General features: G+C 46.9%; 1 protein-coding gene across 3 annotated transcripts in view; it reads right to left on the reverse strand.

Annotated features, from left to right (window-relative positions):
* The window catches only part of CSTPP1 (centriolar satellite-associated tubulin polyglutamylase complex regulator 1), a 200,350-nt gene that overhangs the window by 12,484 nt on the left and 172,286 nt on the right, over nt 1–15,580 (reverse strand). For all 3 annotated transcript variants that reach the window (XM_047775834.1, XM_047775833.1, XM_047775835.1), the window contains one exon: nt 12,514–12,598. In XM_047775834.1, the coding sequence (XP_047631790.1) occupies nt 12,514–12,598 (85 nt within the window). The remainder of the gene's footprint in view (nt 1–12,513; nt 12,599–15,580) is intronic.

Raw genomic sequence — 15,580 nt, forward strand, 5'->3', positions numbered from 1 at the left:
ACACTCTCTTGTGATGCTGGGCAGCAGCAGCCGCGGCTCCCAGTCGGTCACGGGATCACAAGGGTGAACACAGACAGCCGTCCTGTTTTTCACTTTCGGTACAACGACCAATCAAGTACATGAGATATTCAACACTTTATTATAAAATCAGCTTTATGTTAGATAATCAGCTTTATGTGTAAGTGTTCTGAGCACATTTAAGGTAGGCCGGGCTAAGCTATGATCTTTGGTAGGTTAGGCGTATTAACTGCATTTTTGACTTTTCATATTTTCAATTTACAATAGGTTAGGTTTATCAGGACATAAGCCCATTGTAAATCGAGGAAGATCTGTATCGCAATATAATTAAAATATTATAAAATTCACCCTTTAAAAGTGTTTTTTTTAGTATATTCACAAAGTTGTGCAATCACCGCCATTGCCTAATTCCTGAAGTTGTAATTCTTGCTAATCAGCATGCTCCTGAGACAGGCCCTGCCACACCAGGGCTTCCGAGCCAATTGCCATAGCATCTTCCATTCTCAGCTACAGACAGCTATGAACGGGGCCCACCCTTCCAGCCTCAGAACTGGTCTGCAGCTTTCTACCAGGAGCAGTTCTTGACTATGAACATTAGCACTTTGTTTTTTTCTTTTTCTTTTTTTTGGCTGCGCCTGCAGCATACAAAAGTCCCCAAGCCAGGGACTGAACCTGAGCCATAGCAGTAACCCGAGCCGCAGCAGTGACAAGGCCGAGTCCTTGAATGCTCAGCCACCAGGGAATTCCATTACCCTCTTTTAAGATGGGCAGCCAGGGACGAGTGAAGGCACAGCCATCAGAGGGCAGGAGACCCAACTCTGTGGGAGCAGGGCAGCCCTGCGTGCGCTCTGGTTTTAACCCCCGCTCCTTGGTGGGCTGAGACTTATTGGTCAGGAGGGACAAACAGGCTAGTTGGGGGAAGCAGATGGTGGCAGGGGCTTTCTTTCTGAGGGACAAGTGGCCAGATCCCAGCAGCACGTGTGCACAGGATCAGAGGTTTTCTTGATTGCAAGCAGCGACGTTGGCTGCCAGAAAAGCCAATTGGATCTCAGCTGTCGTTAACAGCAACACTTCTCTGTTCAGCCAGAAACCTGGGAGTCCTTCCTCCTGACACCCTGGAAACTGCCTCCCTTGCCTGCCCCACATCAGTCAGTCACCAAGTCCTATCGACCCCATTCCGGACATTTCTCTTGAATTTACTTCATTCCACTTCCATGGCCCCATCTGATGCCCACCTCCACCTCTTTTTCCTGGACCACTAGACAACACTCTTGCCTCTTTGAATGTCCATATTGTGGGCAGAAAGATCTTTTAAAAATTGCGAATTTGGCCATTTTACGCCTCTCCTTAAAATCCTTCATGGGCTTCTCATTGGCCTTGGAGCAAAGTCTCCCATCCTTATCCTGGCTTATGAGCTGCATGATCTGCCCTCTGCCTCTGCTCACCTCTCTAGACTAACTGGAGGCCACAGGCAGTGTCCCTCACTCCATTCCAGGCACAGATTCTTCAGTTCTTCCTTCCTGCTGCCCTCAGATGAGCCACCCCGCCCATGACAATGCTCCCGCCCCCATGGCCCTCTCCCCACCTGCTTGCCTGATGCCCACTTGCTCTTCAGGGAGCAGCCACAGGGCACCTCTTTGGGAGGCCCTCCCTGTCTCAGGTCAGGGTCGGCCTGTGCAGTTCTCTGCGGCCTCCTCACACAGTTCTGTCTGCCTTTGCCCCATACTAGAAAACCCATCAAGGGACACACTGCTGTCTCCCTGCATGCGGCCTGACTCAGGCGCCGGCGTGGTGCAGGGCACACAGGGAGTGCTTGGTAAATACTTGCTGAATGAAGGAAAACACGAACACGTGACTGAGACGGGTCACAGTACCCTTTCATCTTCCACTGGCAAGGTGATCTGACACTACGATCAGCTCTGGACAGTCCATTTGAGAGAATAAACCCAAATCATGGAATAGGGGGTCAGGGTATAGAGTCTGCACACCAGGATATCAGGCAAATGACTGCCTTTAGACCCTTTAGCCTGGAAGGGAGGACAAAGGAGGAAGTAAGGCCAAGGCCTGACCACTGAAGGGCTGTCTCCGAGGGAGATATCACAGAGATCTAGAGTGCAGCTCTGGATGGCTTTTTCAAGATGCCCAGCTCTGGGATGACGGCTGCTTTGTGAAGCAGCGAGCTGCTTGTTGCTGGAGACATTCAAGCAGAATACATCCCCAAAGTCTTCAAGAGCTGCTTCTAGCTCTGACAGAGAGCCATCCTGAGGGCAGACAGAACAAACAGCTTCTCCTGCTAATATGGCTCTGGAGGGGAAAAGTTTGCTGCTCAGAGGACTGTGGCTGCAGAAAAGTCTGAAAAACTTACAAAAAGGTGCTTTTAGAAACATCACATGCTGCACTGTCCATCTCCAAACTAATGCTCTGACATAAAAGTTCTGGGCATCTGGTGTTGGAGTCTTGGCAAAACTGTGGGGAAAGGCTGGAAGGAGGCTACAGATCTGCCTTTGCCTTTGGTGACAGGGACAACCCCAGGTTGTAGGCCCTCCAACCCACTGATGGCTCCCTCACCCTAAACTCCAACTTGCTCCCCCCACACCCAGGGCTCAAGAGGAGTTTCTTGAAGACAAGGTCATCCACATGTGCCGTTTTCCAGTTGATGGCAGTTGGCTCAACACCCCTTCCTGCCAGAGGCCTTCTGCTAACGTGCCAGCCGCTTCTGACACCTGGAGGAGACGGCCGCCCCTGCTTTGAAGTGGAGCCAGCACCGAGCTGCTGCCAAAGGGAGTCCGTACAAATCCATTGGATCATGGAGGGATCCTTGCAGGCCAGGCCTCAGGGCTTGAGAGAGGGCTTCTGGAGGGGACTAAAGGCACTCGAGTTCAGGCTGGCTCTGAGTAGAACCACGTGGAGGGCGGAGCCCAGGGCACCGATGGGAATGGAGAAAGAGCACCTGGCTGGGTCTGTGCTAATCCTGAGGGGGCTGGCTGTTCTCTCCCCGATGCTGACTTCCAACAGCTGGGCTGGGCTGGCTGGCTGGGAGGGAAGTGGGTGCCAAGGAAGCAACAGCTTTCGGCCGAACCTGATGACTTGCCAACTTCCTATTCACCCTTAAGGGTCAGTATCTGTGGTCTAGTGGCACAAGCTGTACACTTTATTTTATTTATTTTTTGCTGTTCTAGGTAAGCAGACTGGGATCAAAGCCCAGCTCTGGCACTCACTGGCCAAGTTACCTTTTTCTTGGGCAAGGTATGTTTTCTTTCCAAGTTTCAGTTTCCTCATCTGTAAAGAGATAATTATAGTTCCTATTTCACAGAAGTCTTGTGAGGATTCAATACGGTGCCATGCCGTGCATGCCTGTCCTATTGTTATATACTAGGATACAAAATCACTCAAAATAAGTGTTAGCTGCTACCAATAAGTATATTCTAGCTGGTTTCAGGTGGTGGAAGAGCTCAAAATAGCAAATAAAAATATAGCCCAGGGGAAGTGAGTGTTGCCAGCATCCAGCCAGGCAGAGGCTTGCAGGCGGAAGCCAGCTATCCCGTTTCAAGTCCATTCGAGGGAAGCCAGGCCTCAGCCAAGGCCGGAAAGAAGGGCCTCCTCCTATAACTGCTCTTCCTTGAGGAGGTCATCTGAGCAGTGTGGCACATGGGGGCCGCTCAAGTGTGTCCCCAAGTCTGTTTGGTTTCCCAGGGCACCCGCAGGGAAGACACTTCCAACCCTCCTGGGGGCCTGTTGCGCTACACTTAGCAAACACCCTGAGTGGGAGAAGGGACAGCGCCACCAGCAGGAAGGTGTTATTGCCGCTAGGGAGCACAGAGCCGCTGCAGGTAGCCAAGGAAACGTGATTAAAGTCAGAGAGACCTGTGTTTGAATCACAGCTCTTTTGCTTCCAGCGTAAAACCCCGGTCAAGTCTCTGAACCTCTGTGTTCTCAGCAAAGAAATCCACTGATCTTACCTCATAGGATTAATATGAGAAGAAAATGCAATGATAGATGTACAGCGCTGGCAGAGTGACCCTTACGAATACTAAGTTGTCATCGTAGTGGTTGCTGCCCACTCTCTCTGGACCCAGCTTCTTAGGCACCACAGGGTAGGTGGGTTTGTCGCACCCTGGGGGTGCAGGCTGGAGCCCCAGGAGAGCCACGACCTGGACCCTCTATGCTGCTTTGAGGGCCTGGACTTGGAGCAGCTTGTATGACACAAGGGTGCTTCCAACACAGTCCAGAAGAGGGGCAATCCCAAGGAAGGGTCAAGGGAAACCTTGACGGCACGTGCAGGAGGTGGCCAGAGTGTAGTTGTGTTCTCACTCATGGCCTCAACGTTAAGACATGGTCCACAGAGGTGCCACGGGTCTTTCCCAAGAAGCCTTAAAGCTGGGGGCGAACAGTCCCTTGCTCTTTGGATAAACCCAAACCCAGTGCAAGGCCTGTGAGGCATCCTTTCCTCTCCCAGCCCCCAATTCCTCAAACTCCAGGCCTGATGGCTCCTCCCTACACAGTTCCCTACGTCCTCGGAGGCCAGGCTTTTCATTTTCCCTAGCCAGCCTTCTCTCTCACTGCTTCTTCCTTAAATCCTAGCCACCCTTTCCTTTTTTTTTTTTTTTAAATTATTTATTGGAGTTCCTGTTATCAGGATCCTTGTTGTCTCTGCAGTGGTGCAGGTTTGCCTGGCAACTTCCATATGCCGCGGGTGTGGCCAAGAATTATTTATTATTATTATTTTTTGGATGTGCCTGAGGCATGCAGAAGTTCCCAGGCCAGGGATTGAACCTGCGCCACAGTAGTAACCAGAGCCACTGCAGTGACAATGCAGGATCCCCAACCCACTAAGCCACCAGGCAACTTTTTTTTTTTTTTTCCTTCTCAGTTTTGCTTTTTTTTTTTGGTTTTTAGGGCCGCACCTGAAGCATACGGAGGTTCTCAGGCTGGGGTCTGAATTGGAGCTACAGCTGCCAGCCTACGCCATAGCCACAGCAGTGTGGTATCCGAGCCACATCTGTGACCTACACCTCAGCTCATGGCAATGCCAGATCTGAGCAAGACCAGGGATTGAACCTGCAACCTCATGGTTCCTAGTGAGATTTGTTACTGTTGCACCACGACAGGAACTCCATGAGATGTGCCAGTGTTGATGGATATATTTATCTCCCTGTATCCATGTGAGCTGCTGTACAGAATCCCACAGAAAGGAGAAAACACACTGTCCTTTCTACTGCACAGGGGCAGGGAGAGTGTTCTACTGATAGCTATTATAAACAATGCTGCATGTTTCCTTACAACCAGGCACACCTCCTGAATTTTTCAAGATTTGCCCAAATTGCTTTGAAGTGATTATACCAATTTACACTCCCACCAGCAGTTTATGAGAGTTCCCACTATTCCACATGCTCACTAATGCTTGTATTATCTCTTTGAAATTTTTGCCAATTGGATGGGTGTGCAGTGGTATCTCAATTTAATTGGCATTTCCCTGATTACCGGTGAGTTTGGCCACAAAACTATGCCCAACTATGTATTATCTACCTGTAACTTTGGGCTACTTGCTACTGAGATTCTTTATCTTTTTCTTTTTCTTTTCTTTTTAGGGCCACATCCACTGCATATGGAAGCTCCCAGGTTAGGGGTCAAATCGGAGCTGCAGCTGCTGGCCTATCCCATAGCCACAGCAACTCAGGATCCAAGCCATGTCTGCAACCTACACCTCAGCTCACGGTAATGCTGGTCCTTAACCCACTAGTGGGGCAGGGATCCAGCCTGTGTCCTTAGGGATACTGGTCGGGTTCATTACCGCTGAGCCACAGCAGGAACTCTCTTCATCTAGGAGTTCTTCATAAACAATTACTGAAACAATTACTGAGAATGAAAAATCTTGCAGACTATTCGGTTGTTAGTTAAATACACAGAAAATATCTTATCTTTTTCTGGTCTCTGGCTTGTCTTTCAACTTTGTTTACAGTATCTTTTGTTGCACAGAAAAATTTCATCTTAATTCTCCGGTGGTCTGTTGGGTTAGGGTCCAGCACTTGCACTGCTGTGGCCAGGCTACAATTTGCCATGAGGGAATTTGAGTTTCCTAGCAGATGATTCCCCTGTCTCTAGAATGTCAGCTCCACAAGGGCAGGGGCAGTTTTGCATTTTATACTTAGGTCTGTTGTCTATATGAAATTGACTTCTGAAGCAGGGATCTGAAGTAGGGATTTAATTTTATTTTATCCTATATGGATAAACAATTTCCCCACCACTACTGACTGAATCATCCTTTTCCCCACTGCTCCACAATACTACCTTTTTACAAATATCATGCTTTTATAAATGCAGGGTTCTCTTCTGGCCTGTCTAGTGTGACCCATTTGTCTGTCCTTACTCTAGCACCATACCATCTTAATTATGATGGCCTTATAACATAAGAAGCTGATAGAGAAAGTTCATCTCTCACTAATCCTTCAGGTCCCAGACTCAACGTCTCTGCCTTATTTGTAAAAGCTTTTCATGATTCCCCAGGTTAGGGTGGGTATCATGTTTTTACATCCCTATAGCACACAGTTCTTCATTTATTTTAAGTCTGCTGCTCTGTAATTTTGTAAGTTCTTCAAGGGGTGGAACAGCATTTGTTTTGCTCCCTGTCATAGCTCCTCCACAAGCATAATGACTGGCACATAGCAGGTCCTCAGTAAATATTTGGTAAATGAAAGAATGGGGAAGGAGAGGATAGTCTGTTTAGGTGAAAGATCTTTTGGGGCAACAGAACTGCCTCATGGTAGATCAGATCTGGGAAGGAGACTATGCAGAAGGATACTGCAGTGAGTGGAGAGGTGTAAAGAAAGACACCAAGAAAGCATGAAACTATATCCTCAGGGCATGGTATGAGGTCTGGCAGATAGTTGGTGCTCAGTAAAAATGTGAAAAATGAATATAGGATGAAGTATCACTCCCCAGTTATTAATTATAATTTTTAAAAATAGGTAATATTTTCTGAGGGGGTTGTGACAGGTATTTTACATGCCTTATCTCATTTAATCCCAAAAGCAACTCTAAGAGACAGGTGCCATTATTTATTTCTTTTGGCCATGCCCACAGCATGCAGAAGTTTCTGGGCCAGGGATTGAACCTGTGCCGAAGCAGTGACCTGAGCTGCTGTAGTGACAATGCTAGACCCTTAGCTCGCTGTGCCACAAGGGAACTGTGACAGGTGCTATTATTATTTCCATTTTAAAGATGAAGAAACTCAGAGTTCCCTTTGTGGCTCAGCAGAAATGAACCCGACTAGTACTCATGAAGATTTGGGTTCAATCCCTGCCCTCATTCAGTGGGTTACGGATTTGACGTTGATGTGAGCTATGGTGTAGGTCGCAGACGTGGCTTGGATCTGGCACTGTTGTGGCTGTGGCGTAGACTGGAGGCAGCAGCTCTGATTCAACCCCTAGCCCGGGAACTTCCATATTCTGTGGCCCTAAAAAGCAAAAAAGAAGAGGAAGAAACTGAGTCTCAGAGGAGTTGCTAAGGTCACAAGCTTGTGAGTGAAGGAGGCGAGATCTGAATCCAGGGCTATCTGGCTCCAGTATCTGAGTCCAGCACCATTGGGTCATCCCATCTTAGTGACACAGGGACCAGCTGGAAAACAACACTCTTAAAGGAGGATGAATTGTTATGCCTAAAACTAGCTATTTTAGCATTTACGTGCTTTCCAAGCACTATATGTACTCAGCATATAACCACGATAAAAGAGCTTTTCCTATTAAACATATATTACTCACCAGGAAATCTGGCTTTCAGTGAGGGAGAAGTGAGTTAAATAGTGTTTCAGAGGACAAGAGAAGGAAATGCAATTCCTTTTAATACAATCAATATTAAAATGCCTGAATGAGATTGGTAGGCAATGCTCCAAAGCAGCGGTTCTCAAAGTGTGGTTCCAGACCATGAGCATCACCTGAGAACCTGTAAGAAATGTGAATTCTTGAGCCCCACCCCAGACCCACTGACCTCTGAGGATGGGGCTGGGCCACATGAAGTCGAACAAGCCCTGCAGATGACTCTGATGCGCACTCAAGCTGGAGAACCACTGCTTTAAATCTTTGCCCCTGGAGAGCAGCTTCCCAACCCTGTGTCATCTGGCCTTGAATGCGTTACAGGTGTGATGGTCCCCCTGGCTCAGCTGGGAGGCGGCAAGAGCCTGCAGGCTAATCACAGGCAGTCCTGTCCCTACCCTACTTTTTGTTATATATTATTTTCTGAGTGTTGTGAAGAGAAAAAAAGGCCAGGAAACACTTCCTTAGGGAACCCAGGAACTTCTCACTTATTAAAAAAGAATCTGGTAATAATAATAATAATACCAACATTAGTTTAACAGCAAGAAACTATTTTTTTTTTCTTTTTTGGCTGCCCCGCAGCATATGGAATTCCTGGGCCAGGGACCAGATCTGAGCCACAATGCCAGATCCTCAACTCACTGTGCCAGGTTGGGGATCGAAATCCAGAGACACCACTGATCCAGTTGAGCCACAGTAGGAACTCCAAGAAAGTATTTACTGAATGTCTATAATGTGTTAAGCAACTTACATATGTTTTTTTGGTTGAAATCTTACAGTTACCCTATGAGTTGGTTATTATTATTAGTCCCATTTTATAGATACTGGAACAAGACAGAGAAGTTAGGAGAGATCCTCAAGGTGATCCAGTTAATAGAGCACAGGTGGCGTGTACATCTTGGTCTGCCTAACCCCATGACACCTGTGTTCTTATAGGTCAAGGGTGATATCACTGCTTCTAACAATGAGCGTTTGCTCTGTGCCAGGTATTGTTTTAAGCACATTACATGCTTCTTCAGTGATTACAACTATGATTATTCTCACTTTACAAATGAGGAAACTGAAGCTCAAAGCAATTAAGTAACTTTCCCAAGGGCATACGCTGGTACATTGTGGAAACAGGATTTGAACTCAAGAAGTTCAGCTCTGGTTGAATGCTCTTAACCTTCAGGAAAGCCTCCATGCAGGATGGAGACAGGGATGCTATGGTGACTGTTTAGGGACAGAACCATGTGACAACTCCCACCACTGCAGCAGTGTGTGAGGTGGAGGGGCTCTCCGGCTGTGGGGTCATGGAGTCTGCTCTTTCCTTTCCTGTGTCTCCAGCTCACACCTGCTGCTCCAGGGCCTGACCACGGTGCCTGCAGCACATAAGTCAGGTGCATGTGGGGCTTCCCTGCCCCTGAGCAGGCTCTGGTCTACAGCTGCCTGTGGACTACATTCTTTGATGCACACATCATCAGAGACAGAGCCTCCTTCCGCAGGCTGTCCCTAGACCTCAGGGCCATGAATAAAGTGAGCCCAGCAGTGACATGGGAGAGCGCAGTGCCTCTTCTAGTCATAGGAACGGCCTTGGAAGCCTAACCACCCCCATTTGCAATTCTGGTCCAAAGCCTGGGCTTGTGTATGAGGAAGCTGGGATCCTGACCTTCAGGACATGATGAGAACAGCTTAGACAATTGGGGGGGGGGCACTTTCTGGGATGGACACAATTTCCACACACACTCCAGCTAGAGTGGAGTGGGAAAGAGTGGTACTGGGGAGGTGGGGTTGACGCAGAAGCCCGGGTCCTGAATTTGTCTCTAATTTTGCAGCCAGTATCCCGGGACTCACCATGGGCCCTTCTGCTGTTTACAGTGGCATTTCTGTAACTCCCTCACATTCCCTGCTACCGGCTGGACTGGCTACCATGCTGTCTCCTCCTCAAATGGAACGTCTGAAGTTTCTCTCCAACAGTAGGCCTCTGGGTGAGGAGCGGTGAGCTTCTGCCACAGCTATGGGAATGTCACTCCTTGGTATGAAAGATTGTAAGGGTCTGTGGATTTTAGAGGATTCGATTCCTTCTTACCTGAATCTTGTGGTGCTTACATACAACAGACTGTCTGGAAGGGTCTGGGAGATGGGGCAAAGGAAAAACGGGGCTGTTGGGGTAGAAAATCTTACAGAAGGTTCACTGCCTACTTTTCAGGAATGGGAAAGGAGGACGTGGGCTACTGTGGAGTGACTGAAACCAAGGTGGCCAGTCACAAAGTGGTGGCAGGCTGGGATCAAGACCCAAAGGACTCTTTTCTTCTTCTCCTTCTTTTTAAAATTTTATTGGAGGATAGTTGACTTAAAATGTTGTGTTAGGTTCAGGTGTCCAGCAAAGTTAATCAGTTCTACACATACAGACATCCATTCTTTTTCAGATTGTTTCTCCATGTAAGTTATTAGAGAATATTGAGTAGATTTCCCTGTGCCATTATGTAGCAGGTCCTTGTTGGTTGTCTATTTTATACGTAGTAGTGTGTTAATCCCAAACTCCAAATTTATCCCCTCTTCCCATTTCCCCTTTGGTAATCATAAGTTTGATTTCCAATTGTTTCTATTTTGTAAATAAGTTCTTTTGTATCACTTTTATTAGGTTACACATATAAGCGATATCATATGATATTTGTCTTTGAATTACAACTTAGAATGATAATCTCTAGGCCCAACCATGTTGCTGCAAATGGCATTATTTCTTTTTTTTTAAGGGCTGAGTAATATTCCATTGAATATATGTACCACTTTTTTTTTTTCTTTTTGCCTGAGCCCACGGCATGTGGAAGTTCTGGGCTAGGCACTGAACCCGAGCCACAGCAGTGACAATACCAAATTCCTTAATTGCTAGGCCACCAGGGAACTCCTACCACATCTTCTTGATCCACTCCTCTGAGGATGGACATTTAGGTTGTTTCCATGTCTTGGCTATTGTAAATAGTGCTGCAATGAACATTGGGGTTCATGTATCTTTTTGTTTTTGCTTTTTAAAAAATGTTTTATTTATTTATTTTTCTTTTTTTTTTTTAGGGCCACACCTGCGGCATATGGAGGTTCCCAGACTAGGGGTCAAATTGGAGCCACAGCTGCCGGCTTACACCACAGCCATAGCAACACAGGATCCAAGATGCATCTGTGACCTGCACCACAGTTCACGGCAAAACTGGATCCTTAACCCACTGAGCAAGGCCAAGGATCGAACCCACATCCTCATGGATACTAGTCAGGTTCATTACTGCTGAGCCATGACTGCTGCCTCCTCATTTATTTTAAATGTCCAGAATATGCAAGTTTATAGAGACAAAAGTGGTTGCCTAGGGCTTGGGAGGATGGGGGAGAGACTGAGGAGTAATGGTTTTCTTTTTTAGGGTAATTAAAATGCTTTATAATTGACTGTGGTGATGGGGGACGTGAATATACACTGACACCTGAACAACCTGGGTTTCAACTGCACAGGTCCACTTATATGTAGATTTTTTTTTCAATAGCAAATACGTGATACGTGGTTAGTTAAACCCGCGGATGCCAAACCTGCGGATCTGGAACTGTGTATATGGAGGGACTGTGGTGTGGAGAGTGGACTCTAAAGTTATACTCAGATTTTTGATTGCACAGTGAGTTGGTGCCCCAATCCCCATCCTTCTTCACTGGTCAATTCTACTCTGTGAATATACTTGATTGATTGACTTAGGGAAGCTGGGAGTTTAAAAAAATTATTATTAAGGCTTTACTCTTTTAGAGCAGTTTTAGGTTCACAGTGAAGTTAAGGGAAAGGTGCAGAGCCCCCCATTATCAACATGCCCCACCAAAGTGGTACCTTTGTTACCATCGGTGAGCCTGCACTGACACTACATCACCCAAAGGCCACAGTTTACATTACGGTTCCCTCTTGGTGGTGTACGTTCTGTGGATCTGGAGAAATGTCTAATGACACGTATCCGTCATGTACAATACAATACAGAGTATTTTACTAAAAATCTGCTGTTCTAGTATGTTTCAGAAAACAAGATTTTTGTTACACTTCCATTTGCTGCCTTAGCTCAGATTTTCAGTTAAATAAGTAAAAGCTAACTGAGGCATAGCCCAACGACCTCATTTGGTTAAAAAATGTGAATGACTGTGAAACCAAACACAGAAATTAGAGGGTTCTAACTATTTCTTCCAAGTCTTCCTGGTTCTGGGCTCATCTTGAAAACCTTTTAACATAAATAATACAATTTATCCCTCCCTCAGTTGGGCTTTATCACCTTCATGCTTTCCAATCTCCAACCTCAACTCCCTCTATCACGAGTCGCTACCCACACTTGCCCCACATTTTCTCAGAATATCCTCTAGGGATATTTCTCTGTGTGTGTGTGTGTGTGTGTGTGTGTGTGTGTGTGTGTATGTTTGCCTCTTCATTTCACCCCCACCCCAACTCTATCTGCAGACCCTAAGTCTCCCCACAGAAACCACCAAGGATCACTTGGCTTCTTTTTGGAAATGTGGAAAGTGAGTATTACGTTTTTGGGCAAATCCCAAATAGACCCCTCTCCAGATGCCAGCGTCTTCCACATCAGTTTTATTTGCCTCTAATGGTGTGTTTGTCTGTACACATTTCAGGTTTCTCTAAGAAGCCTGGGCCAAAGAGGGGGCTGCGATGCCTTGCAGAGCCTGGGAGACATACCTGGCCGCTTTCTGGGTGAGCTCCAGCGGGAAATCCGGGCACAGCAATTGCAGCAAGCAGTGATATTCCTTCATGGTCAGCAGATCTGGAGTGGAGATGGAGAGGAGCACATGTGAAGCCACTGCTGTCTTTTTGGTTGTTTCACGGGTTTGAGGCTTACTCTTGGTAAAGCTGCTCTTTTAAAGGTGCGTCAGTGTTAAGGCTGTGTTAATCCTCCAAGGGTGAGATTTTAAGATTAATATTTCTACAAAGTTTTTCCTGGATGGGAAGGCGTCCAGCTATAACATTTTGGGCAAAGGAGTGTCACAGGTTTGAAAGATGGTCAGGTGAGAAAGGGGTGTTAGAGGGGTACCTTTATTAGTCTTCTTAGCTTGGTTTTCCTTGTGTATGAAACCCCAAAAGAATGAGTCATTTCAAAACTGGCTAAATTTGCCAAAATTCTCTGGCATGGTAACATGTACCGCAACATGCCCAAAGACCATCCACAGAATATCTGGAAGCAGTACTAAGGCAAATGCAGTCTTACAACGTATGGAGGAGGAGAATACGGCAGAGCAACCCACAGACCTAATGACCCTGTCATCTACTATTGTGCAGGCTGGCTTCTTTGGGATGCTGCACACAAATCCGGTCATGTTATCATAATAAGCCAAGTCGAGAGTCCAAGATATACACCCAAGGCAGCCAAATGACCCCTGATAACAGAAGTATCAGGAGATACTTCTGAGTAACAGAAGGAGAGATGAGCCAGGACTAGGCTCTGTGGCCCGGGGAAAAATCCAGAGAGGTAAATTGCAGGGAGGTTTATAGAATGCCAAGGGAGAGGAAAGCCACTGACGCTTAAAAGTTGCCTTGTCACTGCGTGCGCCAAAGCCAAAAGATTTTAGATCAGTCAGGCTGCTGCAGTCCGCAAGTATCCCATACCCAAAGCTGTTGGAACATGGAAGGGCATGGAAAGCAGATCAAGCAACCTGGAAGCCCTGCTAACTGGGAGTCTGAGTGAGGGAAGGGGATCCAGAGGGCAGGGCTGCATTTGGGGAATAAAGATGATGATCACAGGCCCTTGGTTTCTTTGGACCTAAGTTAGCTCAAGCCACAGGAATCCGCATCTCCTGCTCCTGCGAGTTTGGTTGATGCTTTTCCAAGACAAAAACCCCAAATCGCCAGGGACAGGCCTGGGTTCCTACTACTTTTTCATCAAAGCTCAATTCAAGGTGGGGGCATAGAGTTAGACTAACCACACTGCCAAAGTCAAGGACACCAAAGCAACAGACTCAGTGTCAATGTAGGTCAAAGGATCAAGATGGCTTTTGTGGCCTTGCCTTGGCCACACTGGGGTGTGCACTTTCCCCCTCCTCGCTCGCCTGACCTCCGGCACAGCCTAGGAGGACGTTTTATTCTTCAAGGGAAGGAGTGACAGCCACACGTGGTCTCACAGACTTGGGGCGAGGGACAGGAAAGGAAGGGAGAAAAGCCACAGAATTGAATGTGTCCCCCACTTTATTCTCCCTCCAGAACTCCCCGTATAGAGAGGAATGAATTCTGATGGAATTAAACAAGGGGAAGTTCTTCTTTTTTTGTTGTTGTTGTCTTTTTGCCATTTCTTGGGCCGCTCCCGAGGCATATGGAGGTTCCCAGGCTAGGGGTCCAATCGGAGCTGTAGCCGCCGGCCTATACCACAGCCACAGCAACACAGGATCTGAGCCACGTCTGCAACCTACACCACAGCTCATGGCAACGCTGGATCCTTAACCCACTGAGCAAGGCCAGGGATCGAACCCTCAACTTCATGGTTCCTAGTCAGATTCGTTAACCACTGAGCCATGATGGGAACTCCCTAAACAAGGGGAAGTTCTATCTTTGAATCAAGAATGCTTTTCTAGGTTAAGCTTCTGTGGATGGATCTGATACCATTCTCAGGGGATCAGAGTATTTCACAGTTATTCATATTCATTCCCTCAAACTATCTACAAGATGTCCTTGGGAAGACACACAGGGTGAAGGAAGATGAGAAGCTGAGAGAGAGAGAGAGAGAGAGAGAGAGAGAGAGAGAGAGAGAGAGAGAGAGAGAGAGAGAGGGAGTTGCATGAACCCCACATTTAATCAACAAAGACAATAATGGGAATCAGTCTCAGCCACCTGGTTTCTAGATCCTCAGCTCTCTTTAGGTTCCTTTTTTTTTTTGTCTTTTTCTTTTTTGGCTGTCCCCATCACATATGGATTTCACGGGCCAGGGATCAGATCTGAGCTGCAGTTGTGATCACTGCGCAGGGCCAGGGATCGAACCTACATTCCAGGGCTCAAGAAATGCTGCAGATCATGTTGCGCCACAGTGGGAACTCCTTTCCTTAGGTTCTTGATTTTCTAACTCATGTACTTCAAATACTTGCTTTCTAAGGACAGAAGAATGACTGACCAAAATAATTTTACGTTTCTTCAATGGAATAATGGTTCTTAGAAATACTAAATATGTCAGAAAAACAGAATACATCCTGTTTACCACTTTTTTTTTTTTTCTTTTTTAGGGCGGTACCTACGGCATGTGGAAGTTCCTGGGCTAGGGGTCAAATTGAAGCTGCAGCTGCCGGCCTACACCACAGGCACAGTCACAATCACATGGGATCCGAGCCTCATCTGCAACCTACACACCACAGCCTGTGGCAAGGTTGGATCCTTAACCCACTAATTGAGGCCAGGGATCGAACCCGCATCCTCATGGATACTAGTCATGTTTGTAACGCACTGAGCCACAGTGGGAACTCCCCTGTTCACCACTTCTGGAACTTGACTTTCCCAAATGTAAAGTGAGGAAGACGGATAAAGAGATAATAAAAGTGCTGTCAACTAAACAAGTCTGGCCTCCTTAACTGGAAGACAGCAGTTCTACTTCTATTAAAGCAGAGGTGAGACAATACCAAGGTCATATGATTTCAAGGGAGAGGCATCTGCTACAGGGAGACACTCCTGGGTTGTACAGTGGGTATGTGGGAGAATGGTGAGTGGTAAGACTTGTTCTAAAATCAGAACGTTGATGAGCAAATGTGAGTTGTCCTCCTACTGTCCCTCA

This window comes from Phacochoerus africanus, chromosome 4, assembly GCF_016906955.1.
Source record: "Phacochoerus africanus isolate WHEZ1 chromosome 4, ROS_Pafr_v1, whole genome shotgun sequence".
NCBI lineage: Eukaryota > Metazoa > Chordata > Mammalia > Artiodactyla > Suidae > Phacochoerus > Phacochoerus africanus.